Here is a 24,518-nt window from a genome sequence, read left to right on the forward strand (position 1 = left end):
TGACATACATACCATAAATTATACGACACTGACATACATACCATAAATTATACGACACTGACATACATACCATAAATTATACGACACTGACATACATACCATAAATTATACGACACTGACATACATATCAGAATAGTCTGATGTATCCCAACCAGAATGTTTCTGTCCCTGGAAAGAGAAAATCCCATTGTGGATAGTTAACTTTGATTATTATATTCATGAGGAAATGGCAAACATGAAAGTTTGATACAGAAGCTGGGAATTGTGATGTAATCAAGTAACAGCCTGGTTGATCAGGCCCTGATCCATTGGGAGGCCTGGTCATGGACCGGGCCGCGGGGGCGTTGATCCCCGGAATAACCTCCAGGTAACCTCCAGGATCCACGGTAGGGAAGATCTGCTCAGATTTCTTGAATCCATAACACATTTCGCACATCCTAGCACCACTCCTCGGAAGGGAAGTGTAATATAATATCTTTATTTACTACAAGTACATGTACAAGGTATACAAGTACATGTACAAGGTATACAAGTACATGTACAAGGTATACAAGTACATGTACAAGGTATACAGACCTAGCTGGAATCAATGACATACTTCTATACAGAAAGCCGTTCGGGAAAATTAGGTTAATTTTGTCCCAGGATGCGACCCACACCAGTCGACTAACATCCAGGTACCCATTTTACTGATGGGTGAACATAGACAACTGGTGTAAAGAAACATGCCCAATGTTTCTACCCTCGCGGAGAATCGAACCCAGACGCTTGCCGTGTGAAGCGAGAGCTTTAGCCACCAGGCCACTGTTAAATTCTGTTTAGCCGAGTCTTCTTACACCCGGACTCTGTGACTATCGTAGGATATTACAAAAACGAAGTACAACACTGTACGTCATTCCAGAATGTTTCTCTTCTGATAATAAACTGTTTCATAATAATTTGCTATCCAGGGGATTTATCCATTGCCTTTCCAAAATTATTACAACAACACTTGCGAATGAGACAGACATAGAATTTAAAAGGTTCTCCCTATAACAACTCTTATTTTCTCATTAATTTGCACATTTTGCTGTTTTTGTACTCTAAATTATTGTACCTTTCTGTAATGTCTCAAAATTGCCCAAATTAGGTAACATAATTCTTCTGTACATTACATTTGAAGCTAAGGTGATATCTGTTCCCATACCTTTTTTACTTTGCCAGTGATTTGTATCTTATATGTATCTTATTTGTATCTTATTTGTATCTTATTTGGCTGTAGGGAGCTCAAGGCCATTTGTGGCCTCTTTCGTAAAACCTGAAATATTTCCTCATCTCGTTCGGAAGTTTTATGGGCCATTATTTTATATGTAATAAAAACATTTCCTATTTACAAACTTGCTCTTAACCTTCTATTACTACTTTTAGAAAAGGTTCGTTTCTTATGCTGCTCTCTCTACGGTATTGTTTATTTTTTATTTTCATTCTTGCAAAGCTTTTGAGTTCGGGGTCTTCCTCTATTGGTTCAAAATTCTTTTCATTGAGTTTCAACGCCTGCTGTTCAGCCTTTTTTTTTTTTTTATCTTTGTACGTTCCTCATTTTTAGAATGAATTATTTAATTCCATTTTCATTTGTCGCAAAACTCTCCAAGCAATTTGTTTATCAATTTCAGAAATATTATCTTCAATCAAAATATATAATATACCTATTTTTTGTAATCTGGTTTATCTTCTTTGTGTTTTTCATTTTCCTTTCCCGAGACAGACCTGGTAATATTCGTTATCTCCAACATAGCACAAGTTTACAAAGTAGGGAAAAAGAGGCCTAGATCATGCTGGTGAACATAAATCTGTTTTGTATTTTCTCTATAGACATAGGTTTAAAATAGAGTAATTTGTCTATTTTATACCATATAGACATCTCATTTCAACTGTCTTTACTTGCAGATTTTGATGCCAACTACTACAGTCCGGCGTGTCAAGGCCTTACCAACAGCACCAATTACACCTCATATACCATAGGTACCCAGTCACCCTACACTATCTTAGGCAACTCCTCAGATATTTACTCTACACCCAGCATACCAGAAGGCAACATGACCTTGACCCTTGTGCAAGATGTATGTACGAGGGAGAACTCCATCCTCTACCTCTTGCTTATGTTTGGCACACTCTGGCTTGGCGTGATGCTCTACAACTTCAACAAGACGTAAGTTCACACAGGCATTTGCGCTATGGTGAGAAATAATACAAGAATGAGGCTTCTTCCTTAGCCAGGAAAACTCTGTATTGATCTATCAAAGTTTCTGTCAGGGAGGGAAATGAAAATTGTGTGTGTGTGTGTGTGTGTGTGTGTATCACATTTCTCTGATGGACCACAATACATTACAACTCGTGCAGTTGTTATCGGAAGAAACTTCTATGGAAAATGCATGTATGGAGCAGAAGAGAAGATACCCACGATCTATGGTTTATTTTTTACTTTTTTTCTTCCAACAAGTCGGCCGTCTCCCACCGAGGCAGGGTGACCCAAAAAGAAAGAAAATCCCCAAAAAGAAAGTACTTTCATCATCATTCAATACTTTCACCTCACTCACACATAATCACTCTTTTTGCAGAGGTGCTCAGAATACAACAGTTTAGAAGTATATACATATAAAAATACACAATATATCCCACCAAACTGCTAATATCCCAAACCCCTCCTTTAGAGTGCAGGCATTATACTTCCCATTTCCAGGACTCAAGTCCGGTTATATAAAATAACCGGTTTCCCTGAATCCTTTCACTAAATATTACCTTGCTCACACTCCAACAGTTCGTCAGGTCCCACATACAATTCTTCTCCATTCACTCCTATCTAACACGCTCACGCACGCTTGCTGGAAGTCCAAACCCCTCGCCCACAACACATCCTTTACCCCCTCCCTCCAACCTTTTCGAGGATTTATACGCTCTCCATGTCATTCTACTTTGATCCATTCTCTCTAAATGACCAAACCACCTCAACAACCCCTCTTCAGCCCTCTGACTAATACTTTTACTAACTCCACACCCTCTCCTAATTTCCACACTCCGAATTTTCTGCATAATATTTACACCACACATTGCCCTTAGACAGGATATCTCCACTGCCTCCAACCGTCTCCTCGCTGCTGCATTCACAACCCAAGCTTCACACCTATATAAGAGTGTTGGTACTACTATATTTTCATATATTGCCTTCTTTGCCTCCATAGATAATATTTTTTGCCTCCACATATATCTCAACGCACCACTCACTTTTTTCCTTCATCACTTCTATGATTATCCTCATCCTTCAAAAATCCATCCACTGGCACGTCAACTCCCAAATATCTGAAAACATTCACTTCTTCCATTCTTCTCCTCACCAATTTGATATCCAATTTTTCTTTATCTAAATCATTTGACACCCTCATCACCTTACTCTTTTCTATGTTCACTTTCAACATTCTACCTTTACACACACTCCCAAATTCATCGACTAACCTTTGCAATTTTTCTACAGACTCTCCCACAAGCACAGTATCTTCAGAAAAAAGTATCTGTGTCACTTCCCATTTTGTATTTGATTCCCCATAATTTAATCCCACCCCTCTCCCGAACACCATCTACAAATATATTAAACAACCATGGTGACATTACACAGCTCTGTCTAAGACCTACTTTTACCGGGAAGTAGTCTCCCTCTCTTCAACACACCCTAACCTGAGCCTCACTATCCTCATAAAAACTCTTTACAGCATTTAGTAACTAACCACTTATTCCATATACTTGCAACATCTGCCACATTGCTCCTCTATCCACTCTATCATATGCCTTTTCTAAATCCATAAATGCAATAAAAACTTCCCTACCTTTATCTAAATACTGTTCACATATATGCTTCAATGTAAATACTTGATCTACACATCCCCTACCCACTCTAAAACCTCCTTGCTCATCTGCAGTTCTGCATTCTGTCTTACCTCTAATTCTTTCAATAATAACCCTACCGTACACTTTTTCTGGTATACTCAGTAAACTTATTCCTCTATAATTTTTACAATCTTTTTTGTCCCCCTTCCCTTTATATAAAGGGACTATATACGCTCTCCGCCAATCCCTAGGTACCTTCCCCTCTTTCGTACATTTATTAAACAAAAGTACCAACCACTCCAACACTATATCCCCCCCTGCTTTTAACATTTCTGTCATGATCCCGTAAGTTCCAGCTGCTTTACCCCCTTTCATTGTAATGCCTCACGTACCTCCCCCACACTCACATCCTGTTCTTCTTCACTCCTAAAAGATGGTATACCTCCCTGGCCAGTGCATGAAATTACCGCCTCCCTTTCTTCGTCGACATTTAAAAGTTCCCCAAAATATTCTCGCCATCTACCCAATACCTTCATCTCCCCATCTACTAACTCCCCTGCTCTGTTTTTAACTGACAAATCCATTCATTCCCTAGGCTTTCTTAACTTGTTTAACTCACTCCAAATTTTTTTCTTATTTTTATTAAAATTTCTTGACAGTGCCTCTCCCACTCTATCATCTGCTCTCCTTTTGCACTCTCTCACCACTCTCTTCACCTTTCTTTTACTCTCCATTTCCTCTTCCTTAACACTTCTGCTTTGTAAATAACTCTCATAAGCTACCTTTTTCTCTTTTATCACACCCTTTACTTCATCATTCCACCAGTCACTCCTCTTTCCTCCTGCACCCACCCTCCTATAACCACAAACTTCTGCCCCACATTCTAATACTGCATTTTTAAAACTATTCCAACCCTCTTCACCCCCCCCCCCCACTACTCATATTTGCACCAGCAATAGTTGCTTATATTTCACCCGAACTTCCTCCTCCCTTAGTTTATACACTTTCACCTCCCTCTTACTTGTTGTTGCCATTTTCCTCTTATCCCATCTACCTCTTACTCTAACTGTAGCTACAACTAAATAATGATCCGATATATCAGTTGCTCCTCTATAAACGTGTACATCCTGGAGCCTACCCATCAACCTTTTATCCACCAATACATAATGTAACAAATTACTTTCATTTCGTGCTATATCATACCTTGTATATTTATTTATCCTCTTTTTCATAAAATATGTATTACTTAATACCAAACCTTTTTCTACACATAGTTCAATTAAAGGCTCCCCATTTTCATTTACCCCCTGGCACCCCAAATTTACCTACTACTCCCTCCACAACATTTTTACCCACTTTAGCATTAAAATCCCGAACCACAAGTACTCTCACACTTGATTCAAAACTCCCCACGCATTCACTCAACATTTCCCAAAATCTCTCTCTCCTCTATACTTCTCTTTTCCCCAGGTGTATATACGCTTACTATAAGCCACTTCTCACATCCAACCTTTATTTTACTTCACATAATCCGTGAATTAATACATTTATAGTCCCTCTTTTCCTGCCATAACTTATCCTTCAACATTATTGCTACTCCTTCTTTAGCTCTAACTCTATTTGAAACCCCTGACATAATCCCATTTATTCCTCTCCATTGAAACTCTCCCACCCCCTTCAGCTTTGTTTCACTTAAAGCCAGGACATCCAGTTTCTTCTCATTCATAATATCCACAATCATCTCTTTCTTATCATTTACACAACATCCACGCACATTCAGACTTCCCACTTTGACAATTTTCTTTTTCTTATTCTTTTTAGTAATTATTACAGGAAAAGGGGTTACTAGCCTATTGTTACCGGCATTTTAGTTGACATTTACAACATGCATGGCTTACGGAGGAAAGATTCTTATTCCACTTCCCCATGGATATAAAAGGAAAAGTAATAAGAACAAGAACTAAGATAAAATCAAAGAAAACTCAGATTAGAGTGTAAGTAAACGTGTACATGTAAGTTTAGTGTGACCTAAGTGTAAGTAGAAGTAGCAAGACGTACCTGTAATGTTGCATATTTATGAGGCAGACAAAAGACAACAGCAATCCTACCATCATGTAAAACAATTACAGGTTTTCGTTTTCCACTCACTTGGCAGGACGGTAGTACCTCCCTGGGTGGTTGCTGTCTATCAACCTATTTCTTTATATTTAGTTTACATTAGTTTGTACACATATATCTGTATGCAGATTTAGACGTTTTTATTTAGTGTTATATCTTAGCTAAGGTTGTAGGGGACCACCTTCTTGAATGGTTATTTCCACCTCTTCTCAATTCGGGGAAATTCGCCTGCACTTGTAATTAAGCATATAGAACTGCAAATTAAGTGAAGAAAATGTCATGTTTTCAGTTAAAAATGTTACTGAACTTCTCATGTGAGTTATTAAAGAGAAAAAATATTGTTGGTGCCATGATAATCATTGCTCTCGTATGTTCATGTCTCTCCCAGTGATACAACTGTGTAACTGCAGCCACAAATGATTATCATGTATCCATGGAAATAAATGGTATAAAATACCGACACAATGGAAATATAAACACAAATGCAGTATAATGTGATCCTTTATTGACTACGTTTCGCCCACACAGTGGGCTTTTTCAAGTCACAAACAGAACTACCTGGGGTGGAAGGAACGCGAGTATTTATAGTCCGGTTCAGAATGCTGAGGTCAGGTGAAGAATGCTGCATCTGATGATGTACCCAAGTTTTTAGACTCTATAACCCCACTCGGTACATCATCAGATGCAGCATTCTTCACCTGACCTCAGCATTCTGAACCGGACTATAAATACTCGCGTTCCTTCCACCCCAGGTAGTTCTGTTTGTGACTTGAAAAAGCCCACTGTGTGGGCGAAACGTAGTCAATAAAGGATCACATTATACTGCATTTGTGTTTATATTTCCATCATGTATCCATAAGTATCAAAATGTGAGATGAACAAGACAAAGGGTTAGTTTAAGTCAGTCATATATAATTGGCTATAATAATTAATCTGAGTAGCATCTAAGGTTCTCCTTAATGTATAGATAATACACAAACTATTTTACTGTTTGTTACATGTAATCTGTAATGCGCAGTGTTTGGTTTTGTAATTTTTTTTCCAGAAGACACAAGAATGAACCGTATATATTTTTTTGGGTCATATAAAGGGCAGGTTTGTTTAAAAATCTAGTAACTGCATTCAACTGAGCCTTGTAATGGGTGGATTATAAGTGTTGGTGTGACTCCTGAAGCCTTGCATTCCGTGTATTATAGGAAATTCGATCGTCAGAATATTTTATAACCAATGTCTAGTTATATTTTATATTTTATAACCAATTTCTAGTTATATTTTATATTTTATAACCAATGTCTAGTTATATTTTATATTTTATAACCAATGTCTAGTTATATTTTATATTTTATAACCAATGTCTAGTTATATTTTATATTTTATAACTAATGTCTAGTTATATTTTATATTTTATAACCAATGTCTAGTTATATTTTATATTTTATAACTAATGTCTAGTTATATTTTATATTTTATAACCAATGTCTAGTTATATTTTATATTTTATAACCAATGTCTAGTTATATTTTATATTTTATAACCAATGTCTAGTTATATTTTATATTTTATAACCAATGTCTAGTTATATTTTATATTTTATAACCAATGTCTAGTTATATTTTATATTTTATAACCAATGTCTAGTTATATTTTATATTTTATAACCAATGTCTAGTTATATTTTATATTTTATAACTAATGTCTAGTTATATTTTATATTTTATAACTAATGTCTAGTTATATTTTATATTTTATAACTAATGTCTAGTTATATTTTATATTTTATAACCAATGTCTAGTTATATTTTATATTTTATAACCAATGTCTAGTTATATTTTATATTTTATAACCAATGTCTAGTTATATTTTATATTTTATAACTAATGTCTAGTTATATTTCTTGAAATATTGCTCAGATCTGCTGCTAATTATTAATATTTGTAAAAATTACTACATACTGACTGAAATCCCATGATTAGTTATAAGTTTAAGGATTGTACATCGAAACTACGATAAAGAGTGTTATGAAAAAAACGCAAATAAAGCTATCTACGAGAAAACCTTCAGTAAAACCACTTTATATTGCAAATCATCTTTCAAAGCGCCTTATGGAAATTTTTGGAAGGTGAAGGAAAGAGCAAAACGTAGAGGAAAAAAATTATACTTTAAAGAGACCTTCAAAACTGTCGAACACATTTTTTTAATATTCTACCAGAGATATCTTAGTGGAGTTGTTGCGTCTTGTTGACGTGTGTGGGGGTTGTTGACGTGTGTGGGGGTTGTTGACGTGTGTGGAGGTTGTTGACGTGTGTGAGGGTTGTTGACGTGTGTGGGGGTTGTTGACGTGTGTGGGGGTTGTTGGCGTGTGTGAAGGTTGTTGACGTGTGTGGAGGTTGTTGACGTGTGTGAAGGATGTTGATATGTATGGAGGTTATTGACGTGTGTGGAGGTTGTTGACGTGTGTGAGGGTTGTTGACGTGTGTGGAGGTTGTTGACGTGTGTGAAGGATGTTGATATGTATGGAGGTTATTGACGTGTGTGGAGGTTGTTGACGTGTGTGAGGGTTGTTGACGTGTGTGGAGGTTGTTGACGTGTGTGGAGGTTGTTGACGTGTGTGAGGGTTGTTGACGTGTGTGGAGGTTGTTGACGTGTGTGAAGGATGTTGATATGTATGGAGGTTGTTGACGTGTGTGGAGGTTGTTGACGTGTGTGAGGGTTGTTGACGTGTGTGGAGGTTGTTGACGTGTGTGGAGGTTGTTGACGTGTGTGAAGGATGTTGATATGTATGGAGGTTGTTGACGTGTGTGGAGGTTGTTGACGTGTGTGAGGGTTGTTGACGTGTGTGAAGGTTGTTGACGTGTGTGGAGGTTGTTGACGTGTGTGGAGATTGTTGACGTGTGTGAGGGTTGTTAACGTGTGTGAAGGTTGTTGACGTGTGTGGAGGTTGTTGACGTGTTTGGAGGTTGTTGACGTGTGTGAGGGTTGTTGACGTGTGTGAAGGTTGTTGACGTGTGTGGAGGTTGTTGACGTGTGTGGGGGTTGTTAACGTGTGTGAGGGATGTTAACGTGTGTGGAGGTTGTTGACGTGTGTGAGGGATGTTAACGTGTGTGGAGGTTGTTGACGTGTGTGAGGGATGTTAACGTGTGTGGAGGTTGTTGACGTGTGTGGGGGTTGTTGACGTGTGTGAGGGATGTTAACGTGTGTGGAGGTTGTTGACGTGTGTGGGGGTTGTTGACGTGTGTGGGGGTTGTTGACGTGTGTGAAGGTTGTTGACGTGTGTGGAGGTTGTTAACGTGTGTGGAGGTTGTTGACGTGTGTGAGGGTTGTTGACGTGTGTGAAGGTTGTTGATGTGTGTGAAGGTTGTTGACGTGTGTGGAGGTTGTTAACGTGTGTGGAGGTTGTTGACGTGTGTGAGGGTTGTTGACGTGTGTGAAGGTTGTTGACGTGTGTGAAGGTTGTTGACGTGTGTGAAGGTTGTTGACGTGTGTGGAGATTGTTGACGTGTGTGAGGGTTGTTAACGTGTGTGAAGGTTGTTGACGTGTGTGAGGGTTGTTAACGTGTGTGGAGGTTGTTGACGTGTGTGGGGGTTGTTGACGTGTGTGAGGGATGTTAACGTGTGTGGAGGTTGTTGACGTGTGTGGGGGTTGTTAACGTGTGTGAGGGATGTTAACGTGTGTGGAGGTTGTTGACGTGTGTGAGGGATGTTAACGTGTGTGGAGGTTGTTGACGTGTGTGAGGGTTGTTAACGTGTGTGGAGATTGTTGACGTGTGTGAGGGTTGTTAACGTGTGTGGAGGTTGTTGACGTGTGTGAGGGTTGTTAACGTGTGTGGAGGATGTTGATATGTATGGAGGTTGTTGACGTGTGTGAAGGTTGTTGACGTGTGTGAGGGTTGTTAACGTGTGTGGAGGTTGTTGACGTGTGTGAGGGTTGTTGACGTGTGTGAAGGTTGTTGACGTGTGTGGAGGTTGTTGACGTGTGTGGAGGATGTTGATATGTTCTTCAGGTTGTTGACGTGTGTGGAGGTTGTTGACGTGTGTGGGGGTTGTTGACGTGTGTGGAGGTTGTTGACGTGTGTGGGGGTTGTTGACGTGTATGGAGGTTGTTGACGTGTGTGGAGGTTGTTGACGTGTGTGGGGGTTGTTGACGTGTATGGAGGTTGTTGACGTGTGTGGAGGTTGTTGACGTGTGTGGGGGTTGTTGACGTGTGTGGAGGTTGTTGACGTGTGTGGGGGTTGTTGACGTGTGTGGGGGTTGTTGACGTGTGTGGAGGATGTCGACGTGGCTCTGCTGGGCTGAAGCAGATGGCTGTGGCTCTTCTGTTGATATGGATGCAAAACTGTCAGTAGTTGGTTCTTCTGGAGAGCTTAGACATTCTACAATGCATCTCTGACATTCTTTTCACCTGGTCACAATCTACATTAACATGTGTACAAGCTCTTACTTTCCCTCAATGTACGGATGGTGGATTCTCTCGTACGAATAATAACGGCAGTCAGTATCACATGTTCCACCTCGCTTCATATCTAAATTTAACTCTTTGTTATTAGTGATTCATTTTCATTTTTCTTCTTCTCATTTCCAGCATCACCAGTATTCCTTTTAGATCCCCATTGTTAATATCCAGATGATGTGATGAAAAGACTCAAAATAATCTGATAAACAGTGTGAATCACAACGCTTCTAGAGAGCATCTGGAGTCGGTGTGGGTGCCAGTATAAGAGGGAAGGTGATGTGTCCCCTTGAGGACCCGACCGATGGGTCCAACTTTTGTCTCAGGAAAAAAAAATCAAAGAGCGTAGTTTACTTGGATCCACCCCCGCGGCCCGGTCTGAGACCAGGCCTCATGGTGGATCAGGGTCTGAACAACCAGGCTGTTACTGTTAGCCGCACGCAACCTGACGTACGAACAACAGCCCTACTGGTCAGGTACTGACTTTAGGTGCCTGTCCAGCGCCTTCTTGAAGACTAACAGGGGTGTATTGGTAATCCCTCTTATGTATGCTGGGAGGCAGTTGAACAGTCTTGGGCCCCTGACACTTATTGTGTTGTCTCTTGGTGTACTCGTGGCGCCCCTGCTTTTCACTGGGGGAATGTTGCATCTCCTGATTTTTGCGTGCAGGTTTGATACTAATCCCTCTAGGATTTTCCAAGTGTATATTATCATGCATCTTTCTCGACTGCATTCCAAGGAATGCAGATCAAGGGACTTCAACTGTTCACTGTAATTTAGGTGCTTTATCGTACTTATGTGTGCTGTGAAAGTTCTCTACATTCTCCAGGTCAGCAATTTCACCTGCCTTGAAGGGGGCAGTTAGTGTACAGCAGTATTCCAGCACAGAGACAACAAGCGGTTTAAAGAGAATCATTATGGGCTTGCATACCTAGTTTTGAAGGTTCTCATTATCAATCCTGTCATTTTTCTAGCAAATGAGGTAGATGCATTGTAGTGGTCTTTGAAAGTGAGATCCTCTAACATTATCACTCCCAGGTCCTTCACATTAATTTTTCGTTCTATTATGTGGTTAGAATTTGTTTTATACCCTGATTAACTTTTAATTTCCTCACGTTTTCCATATCTGAGCTGTTGAAATTTCTCTTCATTGAACTTCATATTGTTTTCTGTGGCCCATTTAAAGATCTGGTTGATGTCTCGAATTGCCATGACAGTGTCTTCGATGGCGGACACTGTCATGGCAATTCGGGTGTCATCCGCAAAGGAAGGTACGGATCTATGGTTTACATCTCTGTTTATGTCAGATATGGGATAAGGAACAGGATGGGAGCGAGTACTGTGCCTTGCGGAACAGAGCTTTTCACTGTAGCTGCCTCAGACTTTACTCTGTTTACTTCTACTTTTGTGTTCTATTTGTTAGAAAGTTATTGATCCATCTACCAGCTTTTCCTGTTATTCCTTTTGCCCTTTGTTACTGCGTAATAATCAGATTCTCTTCGTAACATACTTCCAATTTTTTTCCAAGCACTTTGCGAAGAAGCATCCACTTTTTCAAATTCTATTAGGCAAAACTGAAAAATAAAATGATTCTCTGTAAGAGGGATTACTGTAACTGAACCACTTGGATTACAAGGCACTTGAATTTCGGGATTTAACTGTATATTTTGAAACTAAAAGTCTAGCAATTCATCGATAAAATTGACAGTGGATTACTAAAGTGCTGTACCGGGAAACTTAAACATTTTAAATCTTCGTGAATCCTTTTGATTTAGTAAAATATTGCACAAATTCTATCAGTACACTGTTATGAAAAATATTTTGGGGAGTTTAAAATACATTTCTTCAGTGAAGCTGACTAATATATACTTAATTTATTCCCAGGTTAATAATACTTTAGTAATGCAGTTCGTAGTTATGTTATTCCATAAACTGTACGGTAACTTAATAACTGTGTTATTATTATCTGTTTCAAGTATTTGCTGTAAGAGCAGGTATGGAAACGCCATTGCTTGGTATGTCATGTTTGATCATTAAGCGTGGCTTATGAGACAATATCCAGGCTTATCTGTCTTTCTGCATATTGTTTCATTGAGTGAGAAAATGCTTCTCATGCAAGTTACAAGCCACAACTTGGTCACACCTGCTGTGTGGGGAACTGTGACCCATTGTTTAACATTTCAAGTAATATTTCTTATAAATACTTTTATTATATTTGTTAATTTGCATTTTTCAATATATAAAAGCGGTAAATGGAATAACAAATCTGACTGATGTTCGTATATTTAATTGTGTGGCAAAAAATGTATTCTTTATCAACTTAATTAATTTAATTCCACTAGTTCTCTGCTTATGCTGTTTTAATTATTAATTCAAATAGTGTAATAAAATTTTGTTTGTTTACGTAAAAATTTCTGTGATCAAATTTCACACAAATTAGTGACTCCTCTAATTATACTTCATGAACACTTTTTCCATCATCACCAGACCGTACCTGAATGCCAACAAGCGGGAGGCGCTAGCAGATTATGCTCTGCCCGTTGCAGTCATTGTTTTATCATTTATTGGGTCATACGTCTTCCGCGACGTCAAGCGTGAGTACTCTCTTCACCTTCAAAATATATTACACTTGTACTAATTGTAGTGTTACTGGCAGTGGAACAAGTGATAAGACTCTATAACTGCTGCAAACAGTAGTAATTACGTTATTAATCAGTTGTATGTATATATATATATATACCTGGAGGTTACCTGGAGGTTATATATATATATATATATATATATATATATATATATATATATATATATATATATCGTGCCGAATATGTAAAACTGGTCAATTAGCAAGAACTCATTTAAAATTAAGTCCTTTCTTAAATTTTCTCTTATACTTTTAAAGATAAATTTTTTTCATTAAAGTTGATGTAAAAATTTATAATTTTGCACCAAAAGGAACTTAGAAAACTTACCTAACCTTATTATAACATCTATATATATATATATATATATATATATATATATATATATATATATATATATATATATATATATATATATATATATATATATATATATATATATAGATGCAAAACAAACCACAAGGAGATGGAAGTCTTTAGGTCTAGAACTGTCACACTCTTGTGCGTCGTCAGGAGCTGTGAAATGTTGTAAGACAGCAACAGGTAAGAGGGGAAATTCTCTTAGGCAAGGCAGAAGGTATCACTGGCGTCCCATGACACAGTGTCAGGAGCCATCATTAATACCTTCTGCCTTGCCTCAAAGAAGTTGCCCTCTGTTTGTTGCTGTCTTACAACATTTCATAGCTCCTGATGATGCAAGAGAGTGCGAAAGATCTAAAGCTAAAGATTTTCATCCCTATATGGCTTGTTCTACATCGTTAAGATCTCCATTAAGTTCAGGCATTAAATTTCTGCTCAGTTGGTATCAACACTTAGGACAGAACTACATGTTGAATTTAGTATTAAAAAAAAAAACAATAAATCAGAAAGATATATAATTTATTTTATTTATTTAGGTTAAAAATAGCTGTTAATTTCGAAAATTCCATGTGATTACTGTTTAATAGTAATAATAATAATAATAATAATAATAATAATAATAATAATAATAATAATAATAATGTATAATTATTAATGTATAATTATTAATGTATTATTTTAGAAAAAAATAGACTTTTTATTATTAGTGTTTAGTATTTGCTAGCTTTAATAGCTTCAGTAGCATCTTTATTAAGGTTATTATCCTAGCTTCATTTGTTTTTATTGCGTAAATGCAGTGTCTAAAAAGCTGAGTCATGTTGTTGCTCGTAGTTACGTATTGTTCTTATTAATTGTCTTACCGCATGTAACATTAAAATGTTTTTTAAGGAGGACCTGGTGTTCTTTCACAACAAAATTAATTAAAATTCCATCTAAAATTTGCCATTTGCTTTATTGTCTTATGGTAATATTTCTCAACTGTCTGTTAATAAATGAGTTACACTCAGTTACCTTTTTATTGATTATATTTCCTAGAGGTCCTCGTGAATATAAAATCCACGAATAATACAAATTGTCTCGAATATTAAACATTGTTCTGCTTTTGGGTTCGTTATGTAGTTGAGAGAACAAGTTGTTTTTAAATGTTGCTCTAACATGGCTAATATTAGTCTGTATATAAATAACAAAAAGGCACAATACCGTGACTGGAACGATACACAAATGTTAGTCTGTATGAGATATTTATGGATAGGAGAGCAAGACTTAAGAAATCGTAATGACACGATTGCAAATAAACCATGTTGACGGCAGTGAAGGGACTTGAGCTAGAGTTCGTCACGGCCACGCTAGCTGGAGATTCGTCTGTAAAAACTTGCATTTGTGGTCACAGAGGTGCCTGTGCTAACTTTCCTATGGTGTAGAAATATACCTAGTTGGATGAATCTTATTGTGGCTAGCTGGTCTAGTGGCTAACGCGACGGGCTGGAGTTTTGAGACTCTATGACCGCGGGTTCAATCCCGGCCGGGGGTATGGTTTATAGGAGAGCAATTTGGCAGATTAGCAAATGTTACAAATGTTTGGAATAGATAGTAGGTAATTGAAGGTAATTAAGCTGTGTGCAGAAAGTCCTGGTTAGGTGTGTAAGAGAGTGAGATGCGTCATGTTAAACAACCCAACATTAAACTTTACTTGCTATTTTAGTAAATAATACAGCAGAATGGGTTAACGGTGTATCTTGCTTCTGCCATTTCATTTGTCTTCTGGTACCCGCATTGCTTATGTAAGAAACATGTTAACCCACCTTATCCATGGAAGAGAAGCAAAACACCGCAAGGGCAAGAAATATTTAGAAATTAGAAGGAAATCAGATGAGAGTGCATAAACATTTAATAAGTTTATTTCGCACTGGTATAGCAGAACAGTTGATGTTAGGCCCTTGTCCCAGGATGCGACCCACACCAGTCCACTAACTCCTAGATACCCATTTTACTGATGGGTGAACATAGACAACCGTATTTCTACCCTCGCTGGGAATCAAACGCAGACCCTCGCCGTGTGAAGCGAGAGCTTCACGAGGCACTAATAATACATCTTATTGCATTAGTTTATTATACTGCAATACCACCTTCATTATAATCAGATCCATAGTGTTTTACGAATGACTACCTAGGAAAATTGAAAAGTGCTACAGTAAAATGTTATATCAGGGTTTCTGTAAGAATAATGAAAGCTACGTTTGCATTTAGGGATTTTAGGAGCACGTTGATGTCTTTATAGAGTTGCAACTACCCAGACTAAGTAGTATTTAAAGGCATCTGATACACAAATTGAGTCCAGATTTGAAACAAAATTATGAAGAGGATTTTATATTATTTAGTAATTCATGTTGCAAGAGGCCTCTGGGACCGTAACTCGCGTGAATTTCTGAGATCAACCTTATACTTAGAAATAAGACTAGGAATTCCTCACTTGACTGTCTCAATGTTATTAATTATATTTAGTTTTTTTTACAATAGATTTTTTGGTCCATGCAATTTATTAACTAAGGCATGAATATTCTATTATTTGTTTTGTTAAGTACTACTCTTCTCTAAGGATCATTGTGACTGTTGTGGTTGACAAGTGCACACCTTCCTTAATTTTATTTTATTTTTGCATAAAAACCATTTTACTTTCTTCTGTTTTTTTTTTTTTTTCATTTCAGTTGAGAATCAGAGTAAGTAGATGTCTTTTGTTTACTGCATGATTCCCTGGGAGACAGATGCAGCATCACCTCCATCATCACCTTCCTAGCCCTGATGTTTTTACTCAGTGTTAAAGCCAACCTTGTCAGCTGTCCACACAGCCTATGTACCCTTTTAACAGAGGAGTCATGTCGTCTAAAAATTATATATACAGGAAAGCCCTTCTTATACAGCAGTTACAGTTAGGTTCACAAATACAGGAGAGCCTCTCTTATACAGCAGTTACAGTTAGGTTCACAAATACAGGAGAACCTCTCTTATACAGCAGTTACAGTTAGGTTCACAAATACAGGAGAGCCTCTCTTATACAGCAGTTACAGTTAGGTTCACAAATACAGGAGAACTTCTCTTATACAGCAGTTACAGTTAGGTTCACAAATACAGGAGAACTTCTCTTATACAGCAGTTACAGTTAGGTTCACAAATACAGGAAAGCCCCTCTTATACAGCAGTTACAGTTAGGTTCACAAATACGAGAGAGCCCCTCTTATACAGTAGTTACAGTTAGGTTCACAAATACAGGAGAACCTCTCTTATACAGCAGTTACAGATAGGTTCACAAATACAGGAGAGCCTCTCTTATACAGCAGTTACAGTTAGGTTCACAAATACAGGAGAGCCCCTCTTATACAGCAGTTACAGTTAGGTTCACAAATACAGGAGAGCCTCTCTTATACAGCAGTTACAGTTAGGTTCACAAATACAGGAGAGCCCCTCTTATACAGCAGTTACAGTTAGGTTCACAAATACAGGAGAACTTCTCTTATACAGCAGTTACAGTTAGATTCACAAATACAGGAGAACTTCTCTCATACAGCAGTTACAGTTAGGTTCACAAATACAGGAGAACTTCTCTTATACAGTAGTTACAGTTAGGTTCACAAATACAGGAGAACTTCTCTTATACAGCAGTTACAGTTAGGTTCACAAATACAGGAGAGCCTCTCTTATACAGCAGTTACAGTTAGGTTCACAAATATAGGAGAACTTCTCTTATACAGCAGTTACAGTTAGGTTCACAAATACAGGAGAACTTCTCTTATACAGCAGTTACAGTTAGGTTCACAAATACAGGAGAACTTCTCTTATACAACAGTTACAGTTAGGTTCACAAATACAGGAGAACTTCTCTTATACAGCAGTTACAGTTAGGTTCACAAATACAGGAGAACTTCTCTTATACAGCAGTTACAGTTAGGTTCACAAATACAGGAGAACTTCTCTCATACAGCAGTTACAGTTAGGTTCACAAATACAGGAGAACTTCTCTTATACAGCAGTTACAGTTAGGTTCACAAATACAAGAGAATTTCTCTCATACAGCAGTTACAGTTAGGTTCACAAATACAGGAGAACTTCTCTTATACAGCAGTTACAGTTAGGTTCACAAATATAGGAGAACTTCTCTTATACAGCAGTTACAGTTAGGTTCACAAATACAGGAGAACTTCTTTTATACAGCAGTTACAGTTAGGTTCACAAATACAGGAGAACTTCTCTTATACAACAGTTACAGTTAGGTTCACAAATACAGGAGAACTTCTCTTATACAGCAGTTACAGTTAGGTTCACAAATACAGGAGAACTTCTCTTATACAGCAGTTACAGTTAGGTTCACAAATACAGGAGAACTTCTCTCATACAGCAGTTACAGTTAGGTTCACAAATACAGGAGAACTTCTCTTATACAGCAGTTACAGTTAGGTTCACAAATACAGGAGAACTTCTCTTATACAGCAGTTACAGTTAGGTTCACAAATACAGGAGAACTTCTCTTATACAGCAGTTACAGTTAGGTTCACAAATACAGGAGAACTTCTCTCTTATACAGCAGTTACAGTTAGGTTCACAAATACAGGAGAACTTCTCATACAGCAGTTACAGTTAGGTTCACAAATACAGGAGAACTTCTCTCATACAGCAGTTACAGTTAGGTTCACAAATACAGGAGAACTTCTCATACAGCAGTTACAGTTAGGTTCACAAATACAGGAGAACTTCTCATACAGCAGTTACAGTTAGGTTCACAAATACAGGAGAACCTCTCTTATACAGCAGTTACAGTTAGGTTCACAAATACAGGAGAACTTCTCATACAGCAGTTACAGTTAGGTTCACAAATACAGGAGAACTTCTCTCTTATACAGCAGTTACAGTTAGGTTCACAAATACAGGAGAACTTCTCTTATACAGCAGTTACAGTTAGGTTCACAAATACAGGAGAACTTCTCTTATACAGCAGTTACAGTTAGGTTCACAAATACAGGAGAACTTCTCTCATACAACAGTTACAGTTAGGTTCACAAATACAGGAGAACTTCTCTTATACAGCAGTTACAGTTAGGTTCACAAATACAGGAGACCTTCTCTTATACAGCAGTTACAGTTAGGTTCACAAATACAGGAGAACTTCTCTTATACAGCAGTTACAGTTAGGTTCACAAATACAGGAGAACTTCTCTCATACAACAGTTACAGTTAGGTTCACAAATACAGGAGAACTTCTCTTATACAGCAGTTACAGTTAGGTTCACAAATACAGGAGACCTTCTCTTATACAGCAGTTACAGTTAGGTTCACAAATACAGGAGAACTTCTCTTATACAGCAGTTACAGTTAGGTTCACAAATACAGGAGAACTTCTCTTATACAGCAGTTACAGTTAGGTTCACAAATACAGGAGAACTTCTCTTATACAGCAGTTACAGTTAGGTTCACAAATACAGGAGAACTTCTCTTATACAGCAGTTACAGTTAGGTTCACAAATACAGGAGAACTTCTCTTATACAGCAGTTACAGTTAGGTTCACAAATACAGGAGAACTTCTCTTATACAGCAGTTACAGTTAGGTTCACAAATACAGGAGAACTTCTCTTATACAGCAGTTACAGTTAGGTTCACAAATACAGGAGAACTTCTCTTATACAGCAGTTACAGTTAGGTTCACAAATACAGGAGAACCTCTCTTATACAGCAGTTACAGTTAGGTTCACAAATACAGGAGAACTTCTCTTATACAGCAGTTACAGTTAGGTTCACAAATACAGGAGAACTTCTCTTATACAGCAGTTACAGTTAGGTTCACAAATACAGGAGAACTTCTCTTATACAGCAGTTACAGTTAGGTTCACAAATACAGGAGAACTTCTCTTATACAGCAGTTACAGTTAGGTTCACAAATACAGGAGAGCCTCTCTTATACAGCAGTTACAGTTAGGTTCACAAATACAGGAGAACTTCTCTTATACAGCAGTTACAGTTAGGTTCACAAATACAGGAGAACTTCTCTTATACAGCAGTTACAGTTAGGTTCCGGGATACTGATGTAAAGCCAAAATTTCTGTAAAGTGAACAATAGCCTTTTTCACTTTAGAATGCATATTAAATCATGATAACATGTTTGCTCTATGTAATAGTGAGCACTAGAAATACGATACAGTTACATAGATTATCATACACATCAGCATATGTGTAGAGAACCTGGGATAACCCAAAAAAAAGTCAGAGTGTCTTATTTTCATTGAGTGAAGGGCAATGTGTATGACACATGGAGATCATTATTATGGTGTCTGTATACCTAAGATATACACTGTGTATATTACTGCTGTGTATATTACTGCATGATTTGATATATTTTTATTATTTTATTAGCACTGTGTAGTATTTTCATTTAACCTTCACTTATTGTGATATATTTGATTTATAATTTATTTGTTATGCAGTGTGATCACTTTCGTCATATCATTTTTTGAATTTTAAATTTAACTAAAGTGTTTTAATACAACAATAACTTTGAACTCGAGAAATTTCCCCTATATAATGCTGGCATGTATATTTTTGTGTGACAGTGGAACACTTCCGGTATGACAACAGCTACGACATGTTCAAATTGCCCCCACTGGAAATACTGCCATACCCAGCGGTGTTCGCTACCATGGGTATGGGATTCTCGCTCTCAATGCTCTTCTTCATGGACCAAAACATCGGCTCTGCCATGGTCAACAATCCATGCAACAAGTGAGTTCTCTCCTCGGACTGTTCCATGAAACTTGACTGATAAGATGTCCTTTGTTTTCTTCCTTATTAAACTGTACCATTGCTTTATATTTAACACAAATTTTCTTTATCGGTTAGAGTTTATTCTTAATGATAAATACCGTAGTATTATCCATTGTGAGACTTGAGATTGTGAATTACAAAATGTATTGCCGTTTTTATGACGTCCTCTGTCTTATCACAATCCCTCTACCAGAAAAACATAACATTGGGTTATAAAATAATATCCATGTTTTTCACGGGAATTAGGAGTGAGACAAGTTATTTAAGTATCTCGTTAGTTTCAGTTATTGTAGGTGCACAGATGATCACATGTAAACAATGGTTGAGACTGGAGTTACCACGACGGAAGCATAAGCCATTGTGACTTTGCAGGTATTTTTTCCCCTTAACAAATCTGCCGATTCTCACTAAGATAAGGTGGACCAAAGAAGGAACACTTTCACCATTATTCATTCAATACCTGACTATGCCAGAAATGTGCAGATATCCCAATTCAAATGTCCCTTTAAACAGCAATGTCTTTCCTCCTGCCTTCAAAGAGCTTAAAGTAGAATTTAAGATTGAATATTAATGGGAACGAGTGATACTGACAGAGAGCAGTTAATCGAAATAGGATTTGGTAGGCTCTGAAATGTTTCTAGGAATAGAATGAGTAGGCCTAATACTGAAATTGATAGCGACATATTAATAAACTCGATGAATTAAAATTGACATCACCGCTGTAGGAAGCTTACAAAAATACAAGAGGCGAGGCATATGTGGCTGTTTTATTGTTCCAGTACACAACTGGAGCTACCAGTGGACTGGAAGGCAACACTGATGCTGAAAAATAATGGAATGAGCAGACACTTGCAACAGACATTGTACTACCTTGCAGTAACATTCAACATTGTACTACCATTGTACTACCTTCAATATTGTACTACCATGTAGTAACATTCAACATTGTACTACCATTGTACTACCTTCAATATTGTACTACCATGTAGTAACATTCAACATTGTACTACCATTGTACTACCTTCAATGTTGTACTACCATGCAGTAACATTCAACATTGTACTACCATTGTACTACCTTCAATGTTGTACTACCATGCAGTAACATTCAACATTGTACTACCTTGCAGTAACATTCAAAATTGTACTACCATTGTACTACCTTCAATATTGTACTACCATGAAGTAACATTCAATATTGTACTACCATGAAGTAACATTCAATATTGTACTACCATGAAGTAACATTCAATATTGTACTACCATGAAGTAACATTCAATATTGTACTACCATGAAGTAACATTCAACATTGTACTACTATTGTACTACCTTCAGTATTGTACTACCATGAAGTAACATTCAACGCTGTACTACCATGAAGTAATATTCAACATTGTACTACCATGAAGTAACATTCAACGCTGTACTACCATGAAGTAACATTCAACATTGTACTACCATGAAGTAACATTCAACATTGTACTACCATGAAGTAACATTCAACGCTGTACTACCATGAAGTAACATTCAACATTGTACTACCATGAAGTAACATTCAACGCTGTACTACCATGAAGTAACATTCAACATTGTACTACCATGAAGTAACATTCAACATTGTACTACCATGAAGTAACATTCAACGCTGTACTACCATGAAGTAACATTCAACATTGTACTACCATGCAGTAACGTTCGACACTGTACCACCATTGTACTACCTTCAATATTGCACTATCATAAAGTAACATTCAAAATTGCACTACCATGAAGTAACATTCAACATTGCACTACCATTATACTACCTTCAATATTGTACTACCGTGCAGTAATATTCAACACTGTACCACCATGCAGTAGCATTCAACATTGTACTACCATGAAGTAACATTCAACATTGTACTACCATGAAGTAACATTCAACGCTGTACTACCATGAAGTAACATTCAACGCTGTACTACCATGAAGTAACATTCAACATTGTACTACCATGCAGTAACCTTCAGTTAACATCACACCTCATTTGAACCTAACACCTGCAACATCTGCACTCATCCTTCAGAGTGCAGGCACTGTACTTACCGTCTCCAGAGCCCCTGCCCAGCTAACAGGTTTTGATTTACTCTCTTAATAACTGTTACCTGACTAACATTCCAACAGAACATCAAATCCCAAAAATTATTTGTCTTCACTCATATTGATCTAATATACTCACACATGCTTGCTGGATGCCCGAGAGCTCTCCACTGGAAACTTCCTTCTTCCCTTCTTCCTTCTTCCCTTCCGTCCAACTGTTTCAGTGACGTCCCTTATACCACCTTCCATCTATCCCGAGTATACACACTCACTTGTTCGCCCTAACCTGCTTCATTTTTTCTAAATGGAGAAACTCTGCCTTATCGTCTCTGCATAATATTCTTGCCACTGATATTCTTGGAAATAACTGCTCATTTTTCCTCTGAATTTCACCTTTCGTACACTCACACATTCTTCTAATTTCTAGCCCAGAATTTTCTGCCTAATATTAACACTAACACATTGGTTTTATACATAACATTTTCCGTGTCACTCGCGTCTTCTTCGCTTCAACATTTGAAGATCATTCCTCACGAACATGTAAAAGTGTTGGTATCACTATATTCTGCTATATTCTGCTATATTCCTCTTATTTGCTTCTATAGAAAAATTTCTTTCCGCAGACACCTCAATACTCCAATTGCCATTTTTATCCTATTTGCCGACATATGTTCTCCAAATATTTATAGATATTAAACAACTGGTAACACCTTAAGGCCAATGCCTTAATAAAGAACCACAGTCAAACCTGGCAAACCTGAGAATAGTGTTCCGGTACCTCAGTAAGGAATCGTTCAAGACTTTATACACTGTACGTTAGGCATATACTGGAGTACGCAGCACCTGTCTGAAACCCACACCTGGTCAAACACGTCAAGAAATTAGAGAAAGTGCAAAGGTTTGCAGCAAGGCTAGTTCCAGAGCTAAAGGGAATGTTCTATGAAGAAAGGTTAGGGGAAATCGGTCTGACGACACTGGAGGACAGGAGGGTCAGGGGAGACATGATAACGACATACAAAATACTGCGTGGCATAGACAATGTGGACAGAGACAGGATGTTCCAGAGATGGGACACAGAAACAAGGGGTCACAATTGGAAGCTAAAGACTCAGATGAGTCAAAGGGATGTTAGGAAATATTTCTTCAGCCAGAGTTGTTAGGAAGTGGAATAGTCTGGCAAGTGATGTAGTGGAGGCAGGAACCATACATAGTTTTAAGACGAGGTATGATAAAGCTCATGGAGCAGGGAGAGGGAGGACCCAGTAGCGATCAGTGAAGAGGCGGGGCCAGGAGCTGAGTCTCGACCCCTGCAACCACAATTAGGTGAGTACAGTGACATTCAGGTGCTATAAAATTCAGAGGTGAGTAACAGCCTGTGTGACCACAGATGTTGCTCACCCTTAAATAATTCCTTATACTCAAGAGACATGAACTGATTGCTTCTTAAATGTAATTAACCTTAAATAATTCCTTATACTCAAGAGACATGAACTGATTGCTTCTTAAATGTAATTAACCTTAAATAATTCCTTATACTCAAGAGACATGAACTGATTGCTTCTTAAATGTAATTAACCTTAAATAATTCCTTATACTCAAGAGACATGAACTGATTGCTTCTTAAATGTAATTAACCTTAAATAATTCCTTATACTCAAGAGACATGAACTGATTGCTTCTTAAATGTAATTAACCTTAAATAATTCCTTATACTCAAGAGACATGAACTGATTGCTTCTTAAATGTAATTAACCTTAAATAATTCCTTATACTCAAGAGACATGAACTGATTGCTTCTTAAATGTAATTAACCTTAAATAATTGCTTATACTCAAGAGACATGAATTGATTGCTTCTTAAATGTAATTAACATGCGGTATATATGTTTTCTTGCCCCGACACAGATACATACTACACATCTCTGCCGCGTGTGAGTACGAGGGGTGTAATGGTTTATTCTAAACATACTATATAATGATGATACTCTACCTCACTAATTAACAGTTTTCCTCGTATAAAGCATGCAGTGGTTGTTTCAATGTCACAGTATCGTATCTTCTCCTGGGAGTTTTCTGACACCTTCATGCACGTACAGATCTCTGAGGAATACATACCCATTGGTCTAGTCTCTAACAGGAAGGACTGTGGACATGACAAGGAAAGATAAGCAAGAAGAGCCTAAGGAATGAAGGTGATTAGATATAAAGGAAG

At 37.6% G+C, this 24,518-nt stretch overlaps 1 protein-coding gene across 1 annotated transcript in view; it reads left to right on the forward strand.

The window, feature by feature from the left end:
* The window catches only part of LOC128696620 (solute carrier family 4 member 11), a 200,278-nt gene that overhangs the window by 159,898 nt on the left and 15,862 nt on the right, over window positions 1–24,518 (forward strand). Inside the window, exons 6-8 of the mRNA XM_053787933.2 lie at window positions 1,927–2,188; window positions 12,914–13,020; window positions 20,020–20,188. Coding sequence (XP_053643908.2) covers window positions 1,927–2,188; window positions 12,914–13,020; window positions 20,020–20,188 — 538 coding nt within the window. The remainder of the gene's footprint in view (window positions 1–1,926; window positions 2,189–12,913; window positions 13,021–20,019; window positions 20,189–24,518) is intronic.

Source organism: Cherax quadricarinatus, chromosome 46 (genome assembly GCF_038502225.1).
Source record: "Cherax quadricarinatus isolate ZL_2023a chromosome 46, ASM3850222v1, whole genome shotgun sequence".
NCBI lineage: Eukaryota > Metazoa > Arthropoda > Malacostraca > Decapoda > Parastacidae > Cherax > Cherax quadricarinatus.